The 19,467-nt window shown below is 36.3% G+C and overlaps 1 protein-coding gene across 1 annotated transcript in view; it reads right to left on the bottom strand.

Moving 5' to 3' along the window:
- Positions 1-19,467, bottom strand: part of HMBOX1 (homeobox containing 1) — a 397,982-nt gene that overhangs the window by 233,873 nt on the left and 144,642 nt on the right. Inside the window, exon 2 of the mRNA XM_053709533.1 lies at positions 4,032-4,173. Coding sequence (XP_053565508.1) covers positions 4,032-4,063 — 32 coding nt within the window. The 5' untranslated portion in view covers positions 4,064-4,173. The remainder of the gene's footprint in view (positions 1-4,031; positions 4,174-19,467) is intronic.

Here is a 19,467-nt window from a genome sequence, read left to right as displayed (position 1 = left end):
GAAAGGGAAAAGCAGAGTAGACTTAAAAGACATATCAGCATTCCAAGTTTTAAGCCATAAAGCTCTTCTAGCTAAAATAGCTAGAGACATATACCTGACATCAAATCTAATGATATCAAAGATGGCATCACAAATAAAATTATTAGCATGTTGTAGAAGAATAATAATGCTATGAGAATTATGATCTGTTACTTGTTGCGCTAAAGCTTCTAACCAAAAGGTTGAAGCTGCAGCAACATCCGCTAAAGATATAGCAGGTCTAAGAAGATTACCTGAACACAAGTAAGCTTTTCTTAGAAAGGATTCAATTTTCCTATCTAAAGGATCCTTAAAGGAAGTACCATCTGCCGTAGGAATAGTAGTACGCTTAGCAAGAGTAGAGACAGCCCCATCAACCTTAGGGATTTTGTCCCAAAACTCTAATCTGTCAGATGGCACAGGATATAATTGCTTAAAACGTTTAGAAGGAGTAAATGAATTACCCAAATTATTCCATTCCCTGGAAATTACTTCAGAAATAGCACCAGGGACAGGAAAAACTTCTGGAATAACTACAGGAGACTTCTTTAAGTAAAGAACGAATAAATTCCATTTTAAATAAATATGAAGATTTATCAGCATCAACCTCTGAGACAGAATCCTCTGAACCAGAAGAACCATTATCAGAATCAGAATGATGATGTTCATTTAAAAATTCATCTGAAAAATGAGAAGTTTTAAAAGACTTTTTACGTTTACTAGGAGGAGGAATAACAGACATAGCCTTCTTAATGGATTTAGAAACAAAATCTCTTATGTTATCAGGAACACTCTGAGTATTAGATGTTGACGGAACAGCAACAGGTAATGTAACAGTACTAAAGGAAATATTATCTGCATTAACAAGTTTGTCATGACAAACAGTACAAACAACAGCTGGAGGAACAGATACCATAAGTTTACAGCAGATACACTTAGCTTTGGTAGCTCCAGCACCAGGCAGTGATTTTCCAGAAGTATCTTCTGACTCAGTTTCAACGTGGGACATCTTGCAATATGTAATAGAAAAAACAACATATAAAGCAAAATTGATCAAATTCCTTAAATGACAGTTTCAGGAATGGGAAAAAAATGCCAGTGAACAAGCTTCTAGCAACCAGAAGCAATAAATAATGAGACTTAAATAATGTGGAGACAATAGTGACGCCCATATTTTTTTAGCGCCAAAAATGACGCCCACATTATTTGGCGCCTAAATGACGCCACATCCGGAACGCCGACACTTTTGGCGCAAAAGAACGTAAAAAATGAAGCAACTTCCGGCGACACGTATGACGCCGGAAACAGAAAAAAATTTCAGCCCCCGCGAGCCTAACAGCCCACAGGGAAAAAGTCAAATTTTAAGGTAAGAAAAAAATGATTGATTCATATGCATTATCCCAAATATGAAACTGACTGTCTGAAATAAGGAATGTTGAACATCCTGAGTCAAGGCAAATAAATGTTTGAATACATATATTTAGAACTTTATAAAAAAGTGCCCAACTATAGCTTAGAGTGTCACAGAAAATAAGATTTACTTACCCCAGGACACTCATCTACATGTTGTAGAAAGCCAAACCAGTACTGAAATGAAAATCAGCAGAGGTAATGGTATATAAATAAGAGTATATCGTCGATCTGAAAAGGGAGGTAAGAGATGAATCTCTACGACCGATAACAGAGAACCTATGAAATAGACCCCATAGAAGGAGATCATTGAATTCAAATAGGCAATACTCTCCTAACATCCCTCTGACATTCACTGCACGCTGAGAGGAAAACCGGGCTCCAACCTGCTGCGGAGCGCATATCAACGTAGAATCTAGCACAAACTTACTTCACCACCTCCATAGGAGGCAAAGTTTGTAAAACTGATTTGTGGGTGTGGTGAGGGGTGTATTTATAGGCATTTTGAGGTTTGGAAAACTTTGCCCCTCCTGGTAGGAATGTATATCCCATACGTTACTAGCTCATGGACTCTTGCTAATTACATGAAAGAAAATGAGATAAGAGGCGGCCCAGGTTTTGACTTCAACAATGAATACTAAGAGAACAAAGGAAATTTGATGATAAAAATACAGGTGTTCTTTACAGAAAATGTTGCCAGCCGGGTGGCATTATAAAGTAGCTGGGTGGCAGTGCAATATTTTCGATTATATCATATCATTTTCAGCTATCCAAAGCACAAATGATTTGCATAATTTAACATAAATGTTTTTAATGGTGATCTGTGCAATAAAAACTGATTTTTTTTATTTTTAATATTAGCTAATTTTAGCTTAAAGGACCAGTCAATACAGTAGATTTGCATCATCAACAAATGCATGATAAAAAGACAATGCAATAGCACTTAGTCTGAACTTCAAATGAGTAGTAGATTTTTTTTAAATAAATTGCAGTTATGTATATTTCCACTCCCCCTGTAGCATGTGACAGCCATCAGTCAATCACAAATGCATATACGTATATGCTGTGAATTGTTGCACATGCTTAGTAGGAGCAGGTGACTCAAAAAGTATAAATATAAAAAGACTGTGCACATTTTGTTAATGGAAGTAAATGGGAAAGTTGTTTAAAATTGCTGCTCTATCTGAATCAGGAAGTTTAATTTTGACTTGAGTGTCCCTTTAATATTGGCTAAAATTTTAGCCGGGTGGTCAGTAAAATCAGCTGGGTGGTGCACCCGCTAAAAAGGTCCTGGAGAGAACACTGAAAGTTAATTGGAATGTTGTTTAAAATTGCATGCACTATCTTAATCATGAATGTTTAATTTTGACTTTATGGTCCCTTTAACCCCTTGAGTGCTAACGACAGCTCTGAGCCGTCTCAGAGTTTCCCACTCTGGTGCCAACGACGGCTCAGAGCTGTCGCTAAGCTCTCTCCCACCTTGAGGGAGATCTGGGGGCTCCCACTCGCTCCTACCCCGGCGATCGGGCCTACATAGTGACAGGCATCGCCGGGCTTCATGTTATGCGCGGTGACATCACACGCAATGACGTGATGACATCACCGCGCAACTTTATTTAAAATGAACAATGTTAAGTATAGGAGCAGGGGGCATTCTGCTTAGAAGCCTGTATTGCAGGCATCTAAGCAGCTACAGACCCCCAAGACCCACCGTTGGAAAGGTAATCGCCTAGCATTTCCAACAGTGTAAGTCTTGGGGATCTAAAAAAAAATAATAATAAAAAAAAAACAGCTTAGCACCCAGGTGGGAAAGTGTTTAGCACTCAAAGGGTTAAAGGGACATTGTACACTAGATTTTTCTTTGCATAAATGTTTTGTAGATGATCCATTTTTATAGCCCATCTGGGAGTGTTTGTGTAAATAGTTATAGTTTTGCTTATTTTGAAATAACATTGTGCCGATTTTCAGACTCCTAACCTAGCTAGGGTTGCCACCTCAGCCATGTTTTCCTGGACACCTATGAGTTATACATGTTACAGGGTGTGCAGAGGGGAACATGAATTTCAACCCTGGAAAGCACACAAATAGTGACTCTGAACAGAACTATTTATGTTCCTCTCTGCACACCCTGCAGCATGTATAACTCATAAGTGTCCAGGAAAACATGGCCGAGGTGGCAACCCTAAACCTAGCCCCAAAATTTTAGATGTATACTGGTGTCTACAGACTCCTTGTCTTTTCATATGCAGGGGAGGGGGGAGTATGCTTTCCTAGGCTAACCTCATCAACAGTGCTAAACTGGGAGCTTCTAAATAAGTTTGTAAAAGGTTTTATACTGGATTTTTATATCAATATATGTGCATTTTCTTATTTATAGTAGTGTCTATTACATGCAATTATGAAAATAGGTGTATACTGTCCCTTTAATGGCCTAATGTGGGATCCTTATGCATTTCACATGCAACCATTTCCTATTCTTTTCCGATGACTACTTGCAAAACAAAAAATATCTAATTATTATTATAGCTTTACGTTTTCGAGGCTTTCCATATCTCTAACAGGTTAGGCAAATGATGGTAAATCACAGCAGAGTCAGTCCTAACCTGAGAGCACTGCTGTCTGCTGACGGACGCATATCAGAAGGTTCATAGGCTAAGCCAGTGACGGCTTGGCAGCATGCCGGAAAATCTTGGGTTCAGACTCTGGTGTTTTGGCTTTGAACCTGTTCAGTGCTGATTTGCAGACCTAAAACAGAAAGTGTAAGTCAGTAAACAGTTACAAAGTTACAACAGCAACAAAGTTGGTTTAAAAACCTGCAATGCAATCAGTATCCAACCAAAAAAGTGTCCAAGCGAAGGAAGAGAATTATACACGTTTTGTTCAGTGTCAGTTAACAGTTCTGCAAGTAGCAGAGTAGATTCAAACAAACATTACAGGGGCATTCAAGTGCAAAACATAGCATTCTCAATAAAATATTAGCAAAGTGGCATTATAAAGTAACATTTTCTGCTATCCATTTCAAAGCACAAAGTATTTCCTTAATTTAACATATTTATTTCATAATAATTTGAGCAATAAACATTAAATATTGGCTAAAATTTTAGTCGGGTGGTCAGTAAAATCAGCTGGGTGGTGCACCCATTAAAAGGTACTCTTTTATTAGAGCACTTTAATTCTCGTATTTTACTATAGGGTTCACTCTTTCTAAAAGGGTTAAATGCAAAATCAAAGTTGCATTTTTGAGACAACCACTTTCTGCACCTGATAAGATACAGCCAGTGATTGGAGGATATGCATATATGCCTGCTCCTGACTGGCGTACTATCCTCCTCTGGGATTCCACAGACCATGAATTTATCTCCTCTGAGATAGGAGTACTAATTTGCAAGGCTTCCCTGCACAACCACCTAACTAACCTCAACCCTATTTAACAAATTTGGAAAGGTGAAACACAGCGTCTCTCTCTAAGGAATGCTGTGCTGGGATAATGTGCTTTGTAAAAAAATCTGCAAAACTTGTAGAATCAATTTCAGAATAAGAGAGATGAACCCAAACTGTTTTCTTTTGTAATTTTAATTACACATTTTTTTTTTAAGTTTCCAATTTACTTTAACAAATTTGTTTCATTCTTACAGTAATCTTTGTATTTAGGTAGGTACCGTGCACATGTCTGGAGCAGTACCTTTTTGCAAACACTGCTGCCACCTAGTGCTCTTACCAATGTATAACAGCAAAAGCCTTCTTGCAAAACTGCTGCCATTTAGATTTCATTTTCATTTTTACACTCTGAATCATGAAAGAAAAATTTAGGGGTTTAAGACCCTTTAGGGGAAATGGTGGTCATAAATTTTTACATAGATTTTTTTTAAAAATGTTTAGTATGTATTCAGAAACTTTTTTTTCTTTTTACTTTTTTTTTACGAATTAGTAAAATTGATGTATTTTGGTTTGAGAAGAGATACAGATTAGTTAAAAAAAATGCTTTAATAAAAGCATATTACAGTACTAGACTTTTTTATTCCACACACCCATCATATGCAGACTCTTGACCTTTTTTGACAACTGGTTAAAGTGATGCTAAATTCGTATCTAGTGTTAAACATATTGTAGAAGCTCTTACCTTAACTAGTACATCAATATGCTTATATAATATAAAAAAACATCTTTTCAATTAGTAACTTTAATTTTATTTCAGTAACGGTACACTGTTATAATCAGCCTCTCTCTAAATTTTACACAGGGGAAGCTTTGATTGACATAAGTTTTAGCCAATTATCTGCTCACCATGCACCCCATGTAAAATAGGACCTGCACGCTCCCGTGCTCTGAACTAATTGCTATGGAATGCGCATGCGCAACTCTTACGCTACTTGCGCATTTGTAAATGAGAATCCTCAGCTCCGGTTTCCATGCTATCTGTAGGACATGATCGTTTAAAAACTAAAACTCACCGGATATTATATATATTTGTTGATGGAGCAAAGATAATACACGTGCTGCTGTAATCTTTTCACGGATGGATATAAGTAAATGTTGACTGGCATTCTCATTTACAAATGTGCAAGTAGCGTAAGAGTTGCGCATGTGCATTCCATAGCAATTAGTTAGTTCAGAGCACGGGAGTGTGCAGGTCCTATTTAACATGGGGCGCATGGTGAGCAGATGATTGGCTAAAACTTATGTCAATCAAAGCTGCCCCTGTGAAAAATTTTGAGAGAGGCTGATTATAACAGTGTACCGTTACTGAAATAAAATTGAAGTTACTAAGTGAAAATATGTTTTTTATATTATATAAGCATATCGATGTGCTAGTTAAGGTAAGAGCTTCTACAATATGTTTAACACTAGATACGAATTTACCATCACTTTAAAGTGTGTTAATTTGTTTCAAAACACTCTCACTTGATTTGCTCGATTCATAAAAATGGACCTGCAACCACTTTCCTCATACACTTCAAGTACTGATTAAATGCACATGGAGTAAGTTTTGTTGACCGTGGCATGCTAGCCTCTTAGCACGCTAATCTGTGCCATGTAGCCAATGGAATAGTGGTTTTAGAAAACCTGGCTGATACTACTCAGTACATAACTGATACTGCTGAATTTAATTCCATATTTAATAAGCCTTTATTTCACTTTTTTCCGAGCAAAATGTTTTTAGTAGGTTTAAATGCAACTTTTATATGGATTACAGAACATTTTTCCTCTCAATGTCTCTTTAACAACATGACACTTGGATCTTCACTTATCATATCACATTAGAAATAAACAACCATTATAAACAAAACCTTTAGCAAGGTTGTACTAAATCTATATAAAACACACACAAACCTATTACACGCAAACATAATATTTTAGCCCAATAAAAATGTATTTCTTTTTTTGATTCAATAATTTTTTTTATTGGGTTTACAAATTTCACAGCATGACATCAAAAAATCCAGTTTAACATAATAAACAGAAAAAAGTCAAACAGATGTTATAAACAAACCCGACAATTTTAACATTTGTTTTGAAAAGTAACAAGTTTCAAAGATTTATTGAATTATAGCAAATTATAGGGTAAAGGAAAGGAAGGGGGGGGGGGAGGGAGGGGTAGGGAAAACAGGAACAGGACTTGCTATACTGATCCCATCTGTGTATAGCCCATGCTAAAAATGTATTTCTATTTCACAACTGCAAGACCTAGAAAGGATCCAGCTGCACAACCAAAAATGTTAGGTGCAATAGGTGTCTTGGAGACTCTAACCAAGGGTTTGTAGAGAGCCCTGTTCTATACATTCTCAAAATATAAGCTGGACTGGGATGAAAGGGGTCTGCAATCTAGAATGAAGTCTGAGAAGTTCAGAGGTAGTAAAGGGTTTGTGTTGTCCCAGGATTAGAGAAACTTGTATACAGATGAACAGAGCTTTCAGTATTCCCATCTTTAGTGAGGAGCATATCTAATAATTCTATAAAAGTGCTGAGGGTATTAAAGAACCAGTCATTCCTCTGTCTAAAATGTAGCCTTGAGTGATTGCTGACATCTTAGTGTATAGTAGCACTCAGCTAATGGTTGCAGTAACATAAATTGTGTGATATTACTTATATATTCGTTTTTAGTTCACAGTGTTTGCCTTTTTAAATGATCTTACAGTAATATGCTGTCCCAAACTTGCAAATAAACCAGGAATGTTTGCCACCCCTACAAAACAATTTTATAACCTTATGTTCATCCTACACATTTGAATTCCTCACCTGTAACTGACAGAGCACAGTAACAAGAATATTTCCTGTATTACTTTATTATTGTACTTTTAAATGACGTCTAAAACTGCTAGTACCTGACGTTAAGGCATACTGTATTCTCCTGCACATTATTTAAATTAAAAAACACCTAGAAACGTAACACAAATATCACAGAAATGTCTGTTTCTTGACACATATCCTTGGATAATATTTGCCACTTTCCAAAATACCATTTTAAAAGTTATTATTATTATTATTATTGGTTATTTGTAGAGCGCCAACAGATTCCGCAGCGCTATAAACAAATGCAGAGTACAACAAAACAATTATAGGGATCAAATGGGTAGAGGGCCCTGCCAAGAGTTGCACTGTTGTAGTCAGCTCTTTAGAAGGTGATCTACAAACAGCTGGGCTCTTAGGCTTACATGCTAAGGGGGTTCAGGGGATTGCAGGGGAGGAGAGGAACTGGTATAAAGAAAGGTTAGTGTAGGTTGTATGCGTCCCTGAACAGTAGAGTCTTTAGGGAGCACTTGAAGCTCCTAAAACTAGGAGAGAGTCTTGTGGAGCGAGGCAGAGAGTTCCACAAGATGGGAGCCAGTCTGGAGAAGTCCTGTAAACGGGAGTGTGATGAGGTGACAAGAGAGGAGGAGAGTAGGAGGTCATGAGCAGAGCGAAGGGGACGGGAGGGAGAGTATCTGGAGACAAGGTCTGAGATGTAGGGGGGAGCAGTGCAGTTGTGTGCTGTGAGAGATCCTCAGGTGTGCCACGGCAGACTGACAACAGTGTGCCATATTTTTTAAACTTTGCTTGTTTTTTACTCCCAGTGCAGGGGTAGTTTGTAGGAGGCATAGCATAACAGCACAATACATACAGTATGTGTGTGTTTGTGTGTATGTGTATATATATATATATATGCTGTATTAGGCTACAATGTGTGATTGTTTTTAAATTTTGGGATGGTGGTGTGCCACAGGATTTTTTAATGTAAAAAAGTGTGCCACGGCAAAAAAAAGGTTAAAAATCACTGGATTAGACCAACAAGAACTGAAGGGAGATCTCAAGGTGGCATAACTGATCATTGCGCAAAAACAGAATTTATGTTTACCTGATAAATTACTTTCTCCAACGGTGTGTCCGGTCCACGGCGTCATCCTTACTTGTGGGATATTCTCTTCCCCAACAGGAAATGGCAAAGAGCCCAGCAAAGCTGGTCACATGATCCCTCCTAGGCTCCGCCTACCCCAGTCATTCGACCGACGTAAAGGAGGAATATTTGCATAGGAGAAACCATATGATACCGTGGTGACTGTAGTTAAAGAAAATAAATTATCAGACCTGATTAAAAAACCAGGGCGGGCCGTGGACCGGACACACCGTTGGAGAAAGTAATTTATCAGGTAAACATAAATTCTGTTTTCTCCAACATAGGTGTGTCCGGTCCACGGCGTCATCCTTACTTGTGGGAACCAATACCAAAGCTTTAGGACACGGATGAAGGGAGGGAGCAAATCAGGTCACCTAAATGGAAGGCACCACGGTTTGCAAAACCTTTCTCCCAAAAATAGCCTCAGAAGAAGCAAAAGTATCAAACTTGTAAAATTTGGTAAAAGTGTGCAGTGAAGACCAAGTCGCTGCCCTACATATCTGATCAACAGAAGCCTCGTTCTTGAAGGCCCATGTGGAAGCTCTAACCAGAGCCTGAACAAAGGCTTGAACATCTGGCACAGCTGCCAGCTTTTTGTGAAGTAACACAGACAAGGCAGAAATCTAAAAAACTCTAAGCCATCTCCGTGGAGATGTTGCCTGTACAACGGCAAAGAGAATGACTGGGGTAGGCGGAGCCTAGGAGGGATCATGTGACCAGCTTTGCTGGGCTCTTTGCCATTTCCTGTTGGGGAAGAGAATATCCCACAAGTAAGGATGACGCCGTGGACCGGACACACCTATGTTGGAGAAATGGAGATCAAAGGTTCCTGTGCCAATTTAATACTGAGAAGAGTGTTAGGACTGATACCCTTTATAATAATAAAAAATAACATCATGTAAAAATTATAATACATGGCAAAGATTAAAAGGGACAGTCTTGCTAAAATTAAATTTTCATGATTCAGATAGGGCATGCAATTTTAAGCAACTTTCCAATTTACATTTATCATCAAATATGCTTTGTTCTCTTGGTATTCTTTGTTGAAAATTAAACCTAGGTAAGCTCATATTTTAATTTCTAAACCTTAAAGGCTGCCTCTGCATTTTGAAGTTTTTCACAGCTAAACAGGGCTAGTTCATGTGTCCCATATATATGACATTGTGCTCTCTTCTGTGGAGTTACTAGGAGCCAGCACTGATTGGCTAAAATGCAAGTCTGTCAGAAGAACTAAAATAAGGGGGCAGTCTGCAGAGGCTTAGATACAAGGTAATCATAGAGGTAAAAAGTATATTATTATAACACTGTTAGTTTTGTTAAATTTAGGAATGGGTAATACAGGGATTATCTATCTTTTTAAACAACAACAATTATGGAGTATACTGTCTATTTAATGTCTGCAGTGTTAGACATTTGTACTGACATCCAAGTGGACGGAAAAAAAACATTCCAGTTTCTGTATTATTTTGTTGAAGTGGATATTTCCCTAGATTAAAAAAAAAAAAAAAAAAAAAAAGAGTCATGACAACATGAGGTGGAAATCCTAGGTCTGTAGGAGGGCATCTGTTCCCATTAAAAGACTGGACTGAAAGAGGTTTAAGAGGCATGGTAGATAATGATTCTGACTGGATGCAATAAAATCCATGTATGGGTACCCCAGTTTTACGCAATCTGATTAAAGAGACTAACGTTCAGTTGACTGTGTGATTCTGCAATTGGATGGACAGCATTTATGGATTTCATCTTGAGCTTCCTAATTTCAACATAACTGTTGCGATGCCTCAGATCCGCTGCTGGTCCGCAACAGCCCTCTTTCTTCTTGACCAGAATTTTGTCTTAAAGCCCTGCCAGCCTCTTGTCTGAATCTGCTGGAAAGGATGAGGTCACAAAATAAGTGGCAGTATACAAGCTCATGTGAACTTGGGTATCCAATAAGTATTAATTTGCCACTGTTTTCAAAAGTCAGGTTTGTGATGGACCTTGTCCAGAAATCTGAAGAGTGCGCAAGTCAATCACAAAATTGTATATTTTTTTACGTTTCAGCACAATCCATTTCACACATATAATAAGTAGTTATAATATACATTTGCAGCCAGGGGGGGCTATCATAATCCAGATAAAGGCTTTTTGAGACCTCTTGCATTTTTAATGTTAATGCAGGGGCTCACCCTGTACACCAATACACCAGGTCAATCTAAATTCCAGCTATGGAAACACTGTCACCTCAGTGATCACCAAACTACAATGCCCTCAATAGTTCCTACAATTAAAAAAAAGGGTTTATTCTCATATAAATAAAGGCCTTTTTTTAAATATATATATATAATTTTGATCTGCACAAAGGGGTTCCCATAAACCACTATTCAAATAAAGGCAAATTATATTTACTCCAGGTGATCACTATTAACACAGTGATCACATGGCTTTACAATCCTATTTTGAGCCTATTTTAAATAAGGGCTTCTGGGCTTTCAAAATAAGGGTCTTGGGGGTCCTAGACCTTTTTATTTACATATTATAAGTGCCTAGAGACTGCCTCCCTGCATAATGTGTATTTTTTTTTATACACAAGTATGCTAATACTATATAATCCCAATACACACATCATTTGAAAGAGCAGGCCTGTAAAGTAGTGGTCTCGGGTGTTTCTGGGTTTAAAGGGAGCCAACTACTAGTGGATCTTATACTTTCTAGGGCTTGGTTCCCTGGCGAAATCGAACACACATGGCTGCAACAAACTGTTTAAAGGAAAAAATATATTTCCTTAGAACATGGAGGGATAAAATGCCAAATGCATCAGTGCATTTATCAGGATGAGTGGAGGGAACTGTGTCTTTAATGGAACAGCTCAAAGATGCAAATAATTCTGAAATGAAGTAGTAACAATACGTCAAGTTTCATTAGAAGCAGTGCAGCACAAGAAACATTCTCCTGATATTGCCGAGAAGAACAAAGCTCTGTGTTTAATGCAATCAGAGAATATACTGCAGAGATACAGGCACAGCTTGAGTCAATAAACATTCTAGCAAACACAAGAAGAGGGGGAAAATTGTATACTTCATTTAAGAACTCAGAAGATAAAATCAGCTGTAGAAATATCAAAGCTGTGAGTTTCCAAGCGTACCTGTCAGGGTTTATTGTCCCATATTAGCGCACACCAGGATGCCAGCAGGTCAATGTCAAGCCTTTTAAACATCTGTCTATAAACAATGAGTCCCTTAGGGCTTGCCGTAGGTCCATCCTAACAGCACTGAAGCTCATTAGAAGATGCAATATGCCAGTTCAATATGCAGCGCAGCTGGTTTTGTATATCTTGAAACTCTTTACATTTTGCAACATACTGGTGTGCAATATACATGTATATAAAGACCGATCTGAACAATGTTTTGCTCCCCTATTTGACAGTAAAGATGATTATTTTTCAGAACACGTTCCATAAATATCCATCTCTTATTAGGATAAAGTATAAATGTTATCTTGGATGAAATTAAACAAATACCCAGTATTTTACTAAAATAAATCAAATTTCTGACCTCTTTATTTTGAGTTTGGAAAGGGGGGGGGGTGAGAAGGGTAAAAACGCTGTATGTGCTGGAAAGGGGTTCATTTCGGAAGTGATCATAAATCCAGTGTTTGTTCCTGTCACTTCTTGACTCATGGTTCCAGGAAGGGACAGTAGCATCATAGTTAAAAGAAGCAATGAATTTAATCTCCAAACTGCTGTGGCGTAAAGCAGTCACTAGATATCTTTTTTACAGCAGATTTAATAAACTATAAGATTGTATATAAATGATAAAATATAAAGACTTTGTTGCAAAAAACACAGGTTGTAAGGGGACAAAGCTATGTATTATGGCCATGATAAAAAAATGTAATTTAAATTATTGACTAACTACATACAAGGCAGACAACCAGTTTCACTTACCAGAATTTCAGCTGCTATACTGTATCTACATTTATTTTGATAGAACTCTGATCTTATTATATATTTTTCTGATATTTTTCAATTTATTCTTGATACACATTTTTTTTTATATTATTTGCAGTCTGATTTTTCTCATGGTCCTTGTTTTTTGGGGGGTTGCTTTTTTTGTACAAAATATACCACAAAGTCACAAAGTAACTTATTTTCACTGTAAAGTGAGTTTATTTTTACCCCAAAAATTCTATGCTGCCTAGCTCATGAATCTTTTCCCCACTTTGTCACAAATCAGTTTGTGCCCCAAAACTTCCTCATGTTGATTGAGTACATGCATGCTACACCAAAGTAACAGCCACAAACATATTCTGGAAGCATTAATATTTTTAGGTGCTAGGTAAGATTGCATATTCAGCTTATGTGTAATTCGGGGCTTGACAAATTTATGGTACAGTCACCAAAGCAACTCAATACATGCCACCTAAGTTTGTAACCCTGTCAATGACAAAACTACATGCGCAAAAGTCAAACAACATATAAAAATGATGCTAATAAGGGAGAATTTCTATACTTTTCTCAGTAACCTTAATTTCAGTAGAAAGAATTGTGCTGCGCTAATCAAACTTCTATTAATATGTTAAATGTACTCCACAATTTTTACTGTTACAATAAGCCTAAAACATGCACAGAAACAATTTTTAGCATAATTTATATAGGTGCTAATAAAGGTTGCAGCTGTTTTTTGGTATAGAGAAACATTTCCTCCATGTTCAATTAATGTTTATTTAATAAACGCCTAATTCTATTATAAGAATGTGCTGTTGTTTGATTCTGATATAGGTTGATTTGTCCAAGAAAATATAATGGTGTGATTGGATGCATACTCTTTGTGAATTATCAACCAAGAATTGATTTAAAAACACACTTGGCTACAAACTTATATAAATATAAATATATAAATACACATATACATACATACAGGTAGCCCTCAGTTTACGCCGGGGTTAGGTTCCAGAAGGAATGGTTGTAAATCGAAACCGTTGTAAATTGAAACCCAGTTTATAATGTAAGTCAATGGGAAGTGAGGGAGTTAGGTTCCAGGCCCCTCTCAAAATTGTCATAAGTAACACCTAATACATTATTTTTAAAGCTTTAAAATGAAGACTTTAAATGCTAAACAGCATTATTAACCAGATAAAATAATCACACAACACAGAATATATAATTAAACTAAGCTAAATGAAAAAAAAAAAAAAACATTTACTAAACAGCATTATAAACCTAATAAAATAATCACACAACACAAACTTCACTTGCATTTTTCTGCAAACAGTGCTTTCTATGCATTCCAATCTGGACTGATTTATAGACTGGAAGATCTTGTTCCTTTGAAATCTGCTCAATAGCTCAGGTCTGGTTAAACTGATTAATTTCAGCTTGCTTGGCTTTGCTGCAACACAAGCGGACAGCTCCACCTACTGGCTATTTTAATAAATACACTGCTTCTCAATGCTTTTCAATAGCAGTCACATGACTGGAAAAAAGGTTGTTATTCTGAAACGATGTAAATTGAACCGTTGTAAAACGAGGGCCACCTATATATATATACACACAAAGAATTATGGATATGGTGCAGTATGGAACCCAAAGACTTACAGTTCACTGCAATGCTGCCCAAATCTATCAGGGCCGGAGCATCCCCATAAACTCCGGTCGTCATAAGAATAAAAGTGCAAAAAGAAGGGGAGTGATAGAAACTAAGGGCGCACTGAACTGTCTATATAATTCTAGAGTATAGAAGATAAAGAGATCAGAGTGTATAATATATTATAATACAGGTGGCCCTCATTTTATAACGGTTCAATTTACACCGTTTCCAGTCATGTGACTGCTATTGAAAAGCATTGAGAAGCAGTGCATTTATTAAAATAGCTAGTAGGTGGAGCTGTCCGCTTGTGTTGCAGCAAAGCCAAGCAAGCTGAAATGAATCAGTTTAACCAGACCTGAGCTATCGAGCAGATTTTAAAGGAACCAGATCTTTATGTCTATAAATCAGTCCAGATTGGAATGCATAGATAGAACTGTTTGCAGAAAAATGCAAGTGAAGTCTGTGTTGTATGATTATTTTATTAGGTTTATAATGCTGTTTAGCATTTAAAGTCTTCATTTCAAAGCTTTAAAAATTATGTATTAGGTGTTACTTATGACAATTTTGAGAGGGGCCTGGAACCTATCTCCCTCACTTCCCATTGACTTACATTATAAACTGGGTTTCAATTTACAACGGTTTCGATTTACAACCATTCCTTCTGGAACTTAACCCCGGCGTAAACTGATGTCTACCTGTACTTTCAATAAGAAGAGTACATATAAATGAACAGATAAAGTATAGATACAGACTTGAAATGTATAAAAATTTCATAAAATCAATAGAGTATATTCATGGAAATCAAAACCATTCAAATAGTAAATGATAAAGTGCAAAAAAAGGCTCCAGAGTCTGGACAAAGGTGGCCCCGTAGGGTATCTACTTACACTCCTTACCCCCAATCAATATGAGGTAAGTGTCGCACAGTGTAGGGAGAGTCTTTATCCAGCTTCCACGGATGCAAATTACAGATATGGGACCCCGCTGGTGTCTTTGTTCATGTGGCCGTTGGCATGAAAAACAGAGAAGAAATAATAGTGCAACCCTGTTTTATAGAGCCAAATAGATGATTTTATTAGGAGTTTAACTACTCACATTAGAAAACCTCAATAGATATGAGGTAATTGGAAGGCATATAAATACACATACAGCAACCCCCGGTCAAGGTAAAAAGTTCATCAAATGCCACAGCACTTAAAAAGCAGTCCCCAGCAGGAATTGAGGAATAGCACAAAGCAGCAGACTGGTTTGTCCTTACGCGTTTCAAAGGTATCTCCTTAACAACCTTCTTCAGAGGATCTTACTGTCTGTCAAAGAACGTGTGTCTTATCTATCGGAGCGGAGACACACCCCCTTTGTAATTGGAGTATTGGATTTGATGCTTATCAGTCACATGACCTCTTCTAAAAGGCTGGTTAAGTCACGTGGTAGTTAATTTACTGGATTGGTTAAAACCTTTACTACCACAGTGACGACATCCAGCATATAAGCACAGCGATTTGTCAACATTCTGCAAGCTGTCACAACTCGTGTTAATGGGAAAAGTTGTTTGCGTGCGTGTATTAATAAGAATGTAAAATGTTGACAAGGAGCTGTCAACAAAATTACATAAAAAAGCCACAGACAGTAATGGATATTTGCATGCTAAAAGTGGGCATGATAAAAATTGGATCAATAATATTCCAATGGGACAGTTTCAATGTCTCAAAAGAAACTGTTCGAAAAAAGATTTAAAAAAGGAAGCTCTAAAATTGAACCAACGATTTAAAGCCAGGGGCTATAATTCATATAGGCTGAACGAAGCCTTTAGTAAAGTAAAAAAACTTGATAGAACAACACTTCTAAGTACAGGTAAAGAGAAGAAACACAATAAGCCAATGGGAAATCATGAAGCGGTAAATTTTATCACTACCTATAATGAGGGAGCGCCAGAAATTAAGCAAATTATAAAAAAAAAAACACTGGCATATCCTAAAAAAAGGATACTAAACCAAATTACAGCAAATGAACCTAAGGTAGTGTTCAGAAAAAATCAAAATCTTAAAAATATTTTGGCACCAAGAATTTAAAAAAATGCATCCACATGTGAAACAAATTGGCTTAATAAGGCTTCAACTGGATTTTTTAAATGCAATAGACGTAATTGCATAGCTTGTGTACATCATTTTACAAACAAATCAACAAAAGAGATAACATCTACGGTTACGAATAAACAATACAAAATCAAGACCCTGTGCAACTGTCGAACAGAGTTTGTTGTGTATCTCCTACAATGTGGATGTGGCCTCCAATACGTAGGGCGGACCACCAGGCCTTACAAAGAGAGACTATTGGAGCACATCAACAATATAGAAGCAGGAGAAAAAACAAACAACCTATTAGCCCACTATAAAGAAAAACATGAAAAAAATCCAAAATGTCTCAGAGGCACTATCCTTGAGTGTATTCAAGCCAACAAGAGAGGGGGCAGTAAAGAGTTAAGTCTCTGTAAAAGAGACATACTGGATCTATACCCTGGGGTCATTGGTACCCTATGGCCTAAACATGGATATAGATCTGGCAGCATTTTTGGTCTGATCTGGGGTATTTAAGAAATTTCTCTGCAATAATAATACTTTTAAGTAATCTTTTTCACCATAGTTTTTTTTTAATTCAAATATAATGTGTTTTAATAAGATTTATATTCTAGAAGACAATCACTAATAATTCTGAATATCCTATGGTTTATTGGGGTTATGATCTAATCTTTTATTATTATTATTCTTAAACTATCTATATTATTGCCATTTTATGGGGAATATATTAACATTTTAGCTCCTTATAGTAACATTTATTAGAGCTCATATTAAATAGCTCTAATATTAAATATCTCAATTTAATACATTTTTTATCAGATACCATATGATAATCAACAGACTCTTGTTCTGACTTCTGTGTATAAATTAGTTTAGAGAATGTGAATAACTACTTTTAATAGAATTAGGATATTTAATAATTATCATTTTCATACCCCACTTTTATATTTTATTAAATTAATTTTTGGTTGATAAGTATGGATTTTGAAAGTTCATGTCTATAGCGCTCTTTTTTTTAATGTTTTTATATATATATATATATATATATATATATATATATATATATTTCTATATATTTTTAGGTACATTTTTTATACATATATTTTTTTATCTATGTTTGTGTTGAAATGTAATTATATCTATGAAAAATCTGTAAATAGTGCTCTATAGTATTTTCTAATATGCTCTATACCACTCGGTTTTGATTTGATGTTTTTGCTCCTTTTGAGTATTTTTAAAACACTAGATATGTATGTTCAGTATTCTCTTTTTATTCACGACTGTAATTATATGACCGCTCCTTGTCAACATTTTACATTATTATTGATACACGCACGCAAACAACTTTTCCCATTAACACGAGTTGTGACAGCTTGCAGAATGTTGACAAATCGCTGTGCTTATATGCTGGATGTCGTCACGGTGGTAGTAAAGGTTTTAACCAATCAAGTAAATTAACTACCACGTGCCTTAACCAGCCTTTTAGAAGAGGTCATGTGACAGAGAAGCATCCAATCCAATACTCCAATTACAAAGGGGGTGTGTCGCCGCTCCGATAGATAAGTCACTCGTTCTTTGGCAGACGGTAAGATCCTCTGAAGAAGGTTCTTAAGGAGATACCTTTGAAACGCGTAAGGACAAACCATTCTGCTGCTTTGTGTTATTCTTTGATCCCTGCTGGGGACTGCTTTTTAAGTGCTGTGGCATTTGATTAACTTTTTACCTTGACCGGGGGTTGCTGTATGTGTATTTATATGCCTTCTAATTACATCATATCTATTGAGGTTTTCTAATGCGAGTAGTTAAACTCCTAATAAAATCATCTATTTGGCTCTATAAAACAGGGTTGCACTATTATTTCTTCTCTGATTTTCATGCCAACGGCCACATGAACAAAGACACCAGCGGGGTCCCATATCTGTAATTTGCATCCGTGGAAGCTGGATAAAGACTCTCCCTACACTGCGCGACACTTACCTCATATTGATTGGGGGTAAGGAGTGTAAGTAGATACCCTACGGGGCCACCTTTGTCCAGACTATATGGAGCCTTTTTTTGCACTTTATGATTTACCATTTGAATGGTTTTGATTTCCATGAATATACTCTATTGATTTTATGAACTTTTTTATACATTTAAGATTACATTTAAGTTTACTGTTTTTGGTATTTTTATTTATACTGTATTCAGTGACTATTTACACCTATTGTATTGTATTGCTTTAACAGTTATGTTTATATAAATTACTCTATAGATACTGCTTTTTACCTATACCAACTGCATTGCTATTTCTATTACTACACTGTTTGCTTTAATATTAATTGGATGAATTTTTGTACTTTTTCACAGAAGTTTACAAAATTTCTGCAACTAGTGCCAATATGTTTATCTATACTCTTCTTATTGAAAGTATTATACTATATTATACACTCCAATCTCTTTACCTTCTATACTATATAGACAGTTCAGTGCGCCCTTAGTTTCTATCACTCCCCTTCTTTTGTGTGTGTGTATATATATATATATATATACATATATAGATATATATACACACACACACACACACATATATATATATATATATATATATATATATATATATATATATATATATATATATACACACATAATTTTTATAGCTTATATTGTACAGTAAGAGTGCCTGATCTTGTCTTCAACGCTAATAAAAATACCGTACTTTGATTAGTCCTCACGTAAAGAAATCCTAAATTGATTGAACCTTCATAACACCAATGCCAAAGCACAGTGAATGTGAAGTCTTGTTATGTCTGTATTTACTCAATGACCTGAGCTGGACACCTGGGTTCTAGAACAGACCGGTAAATAAAACTCAGTGGGTTCACAATAAAAACTACTAACAATCCATATTTGTAAATGGGATTTCCCCCATCCATTAGAGCACTATATATTACATTATAATAGCATTTCTTTAAAAATCAAAGAGCTTTTAGTTTTACATTATAAAACAGTTGCAGATTACGTCAGGGCTTGACAAATATGCTTA

Source organism: Bombina bombina, chromosome 4, assembly GCF_027579735.1.
Source record: "Bombina bombina isolate aBomBom1 chromosome 4, aBomBom1.pri, whole genome shotgun sequence".
In the NCBI taxonomy this organism is placed as follows: Eukaryota; Metazoa; Chordata; class Amphibia; order Anura; family Bombinatoridae; genus Bombina; species Bombina bombina.
Note: the sequence above shows the minus strand (reverse complement) of the source record. Positions and strands in the feature narration are given on the sequence as shown.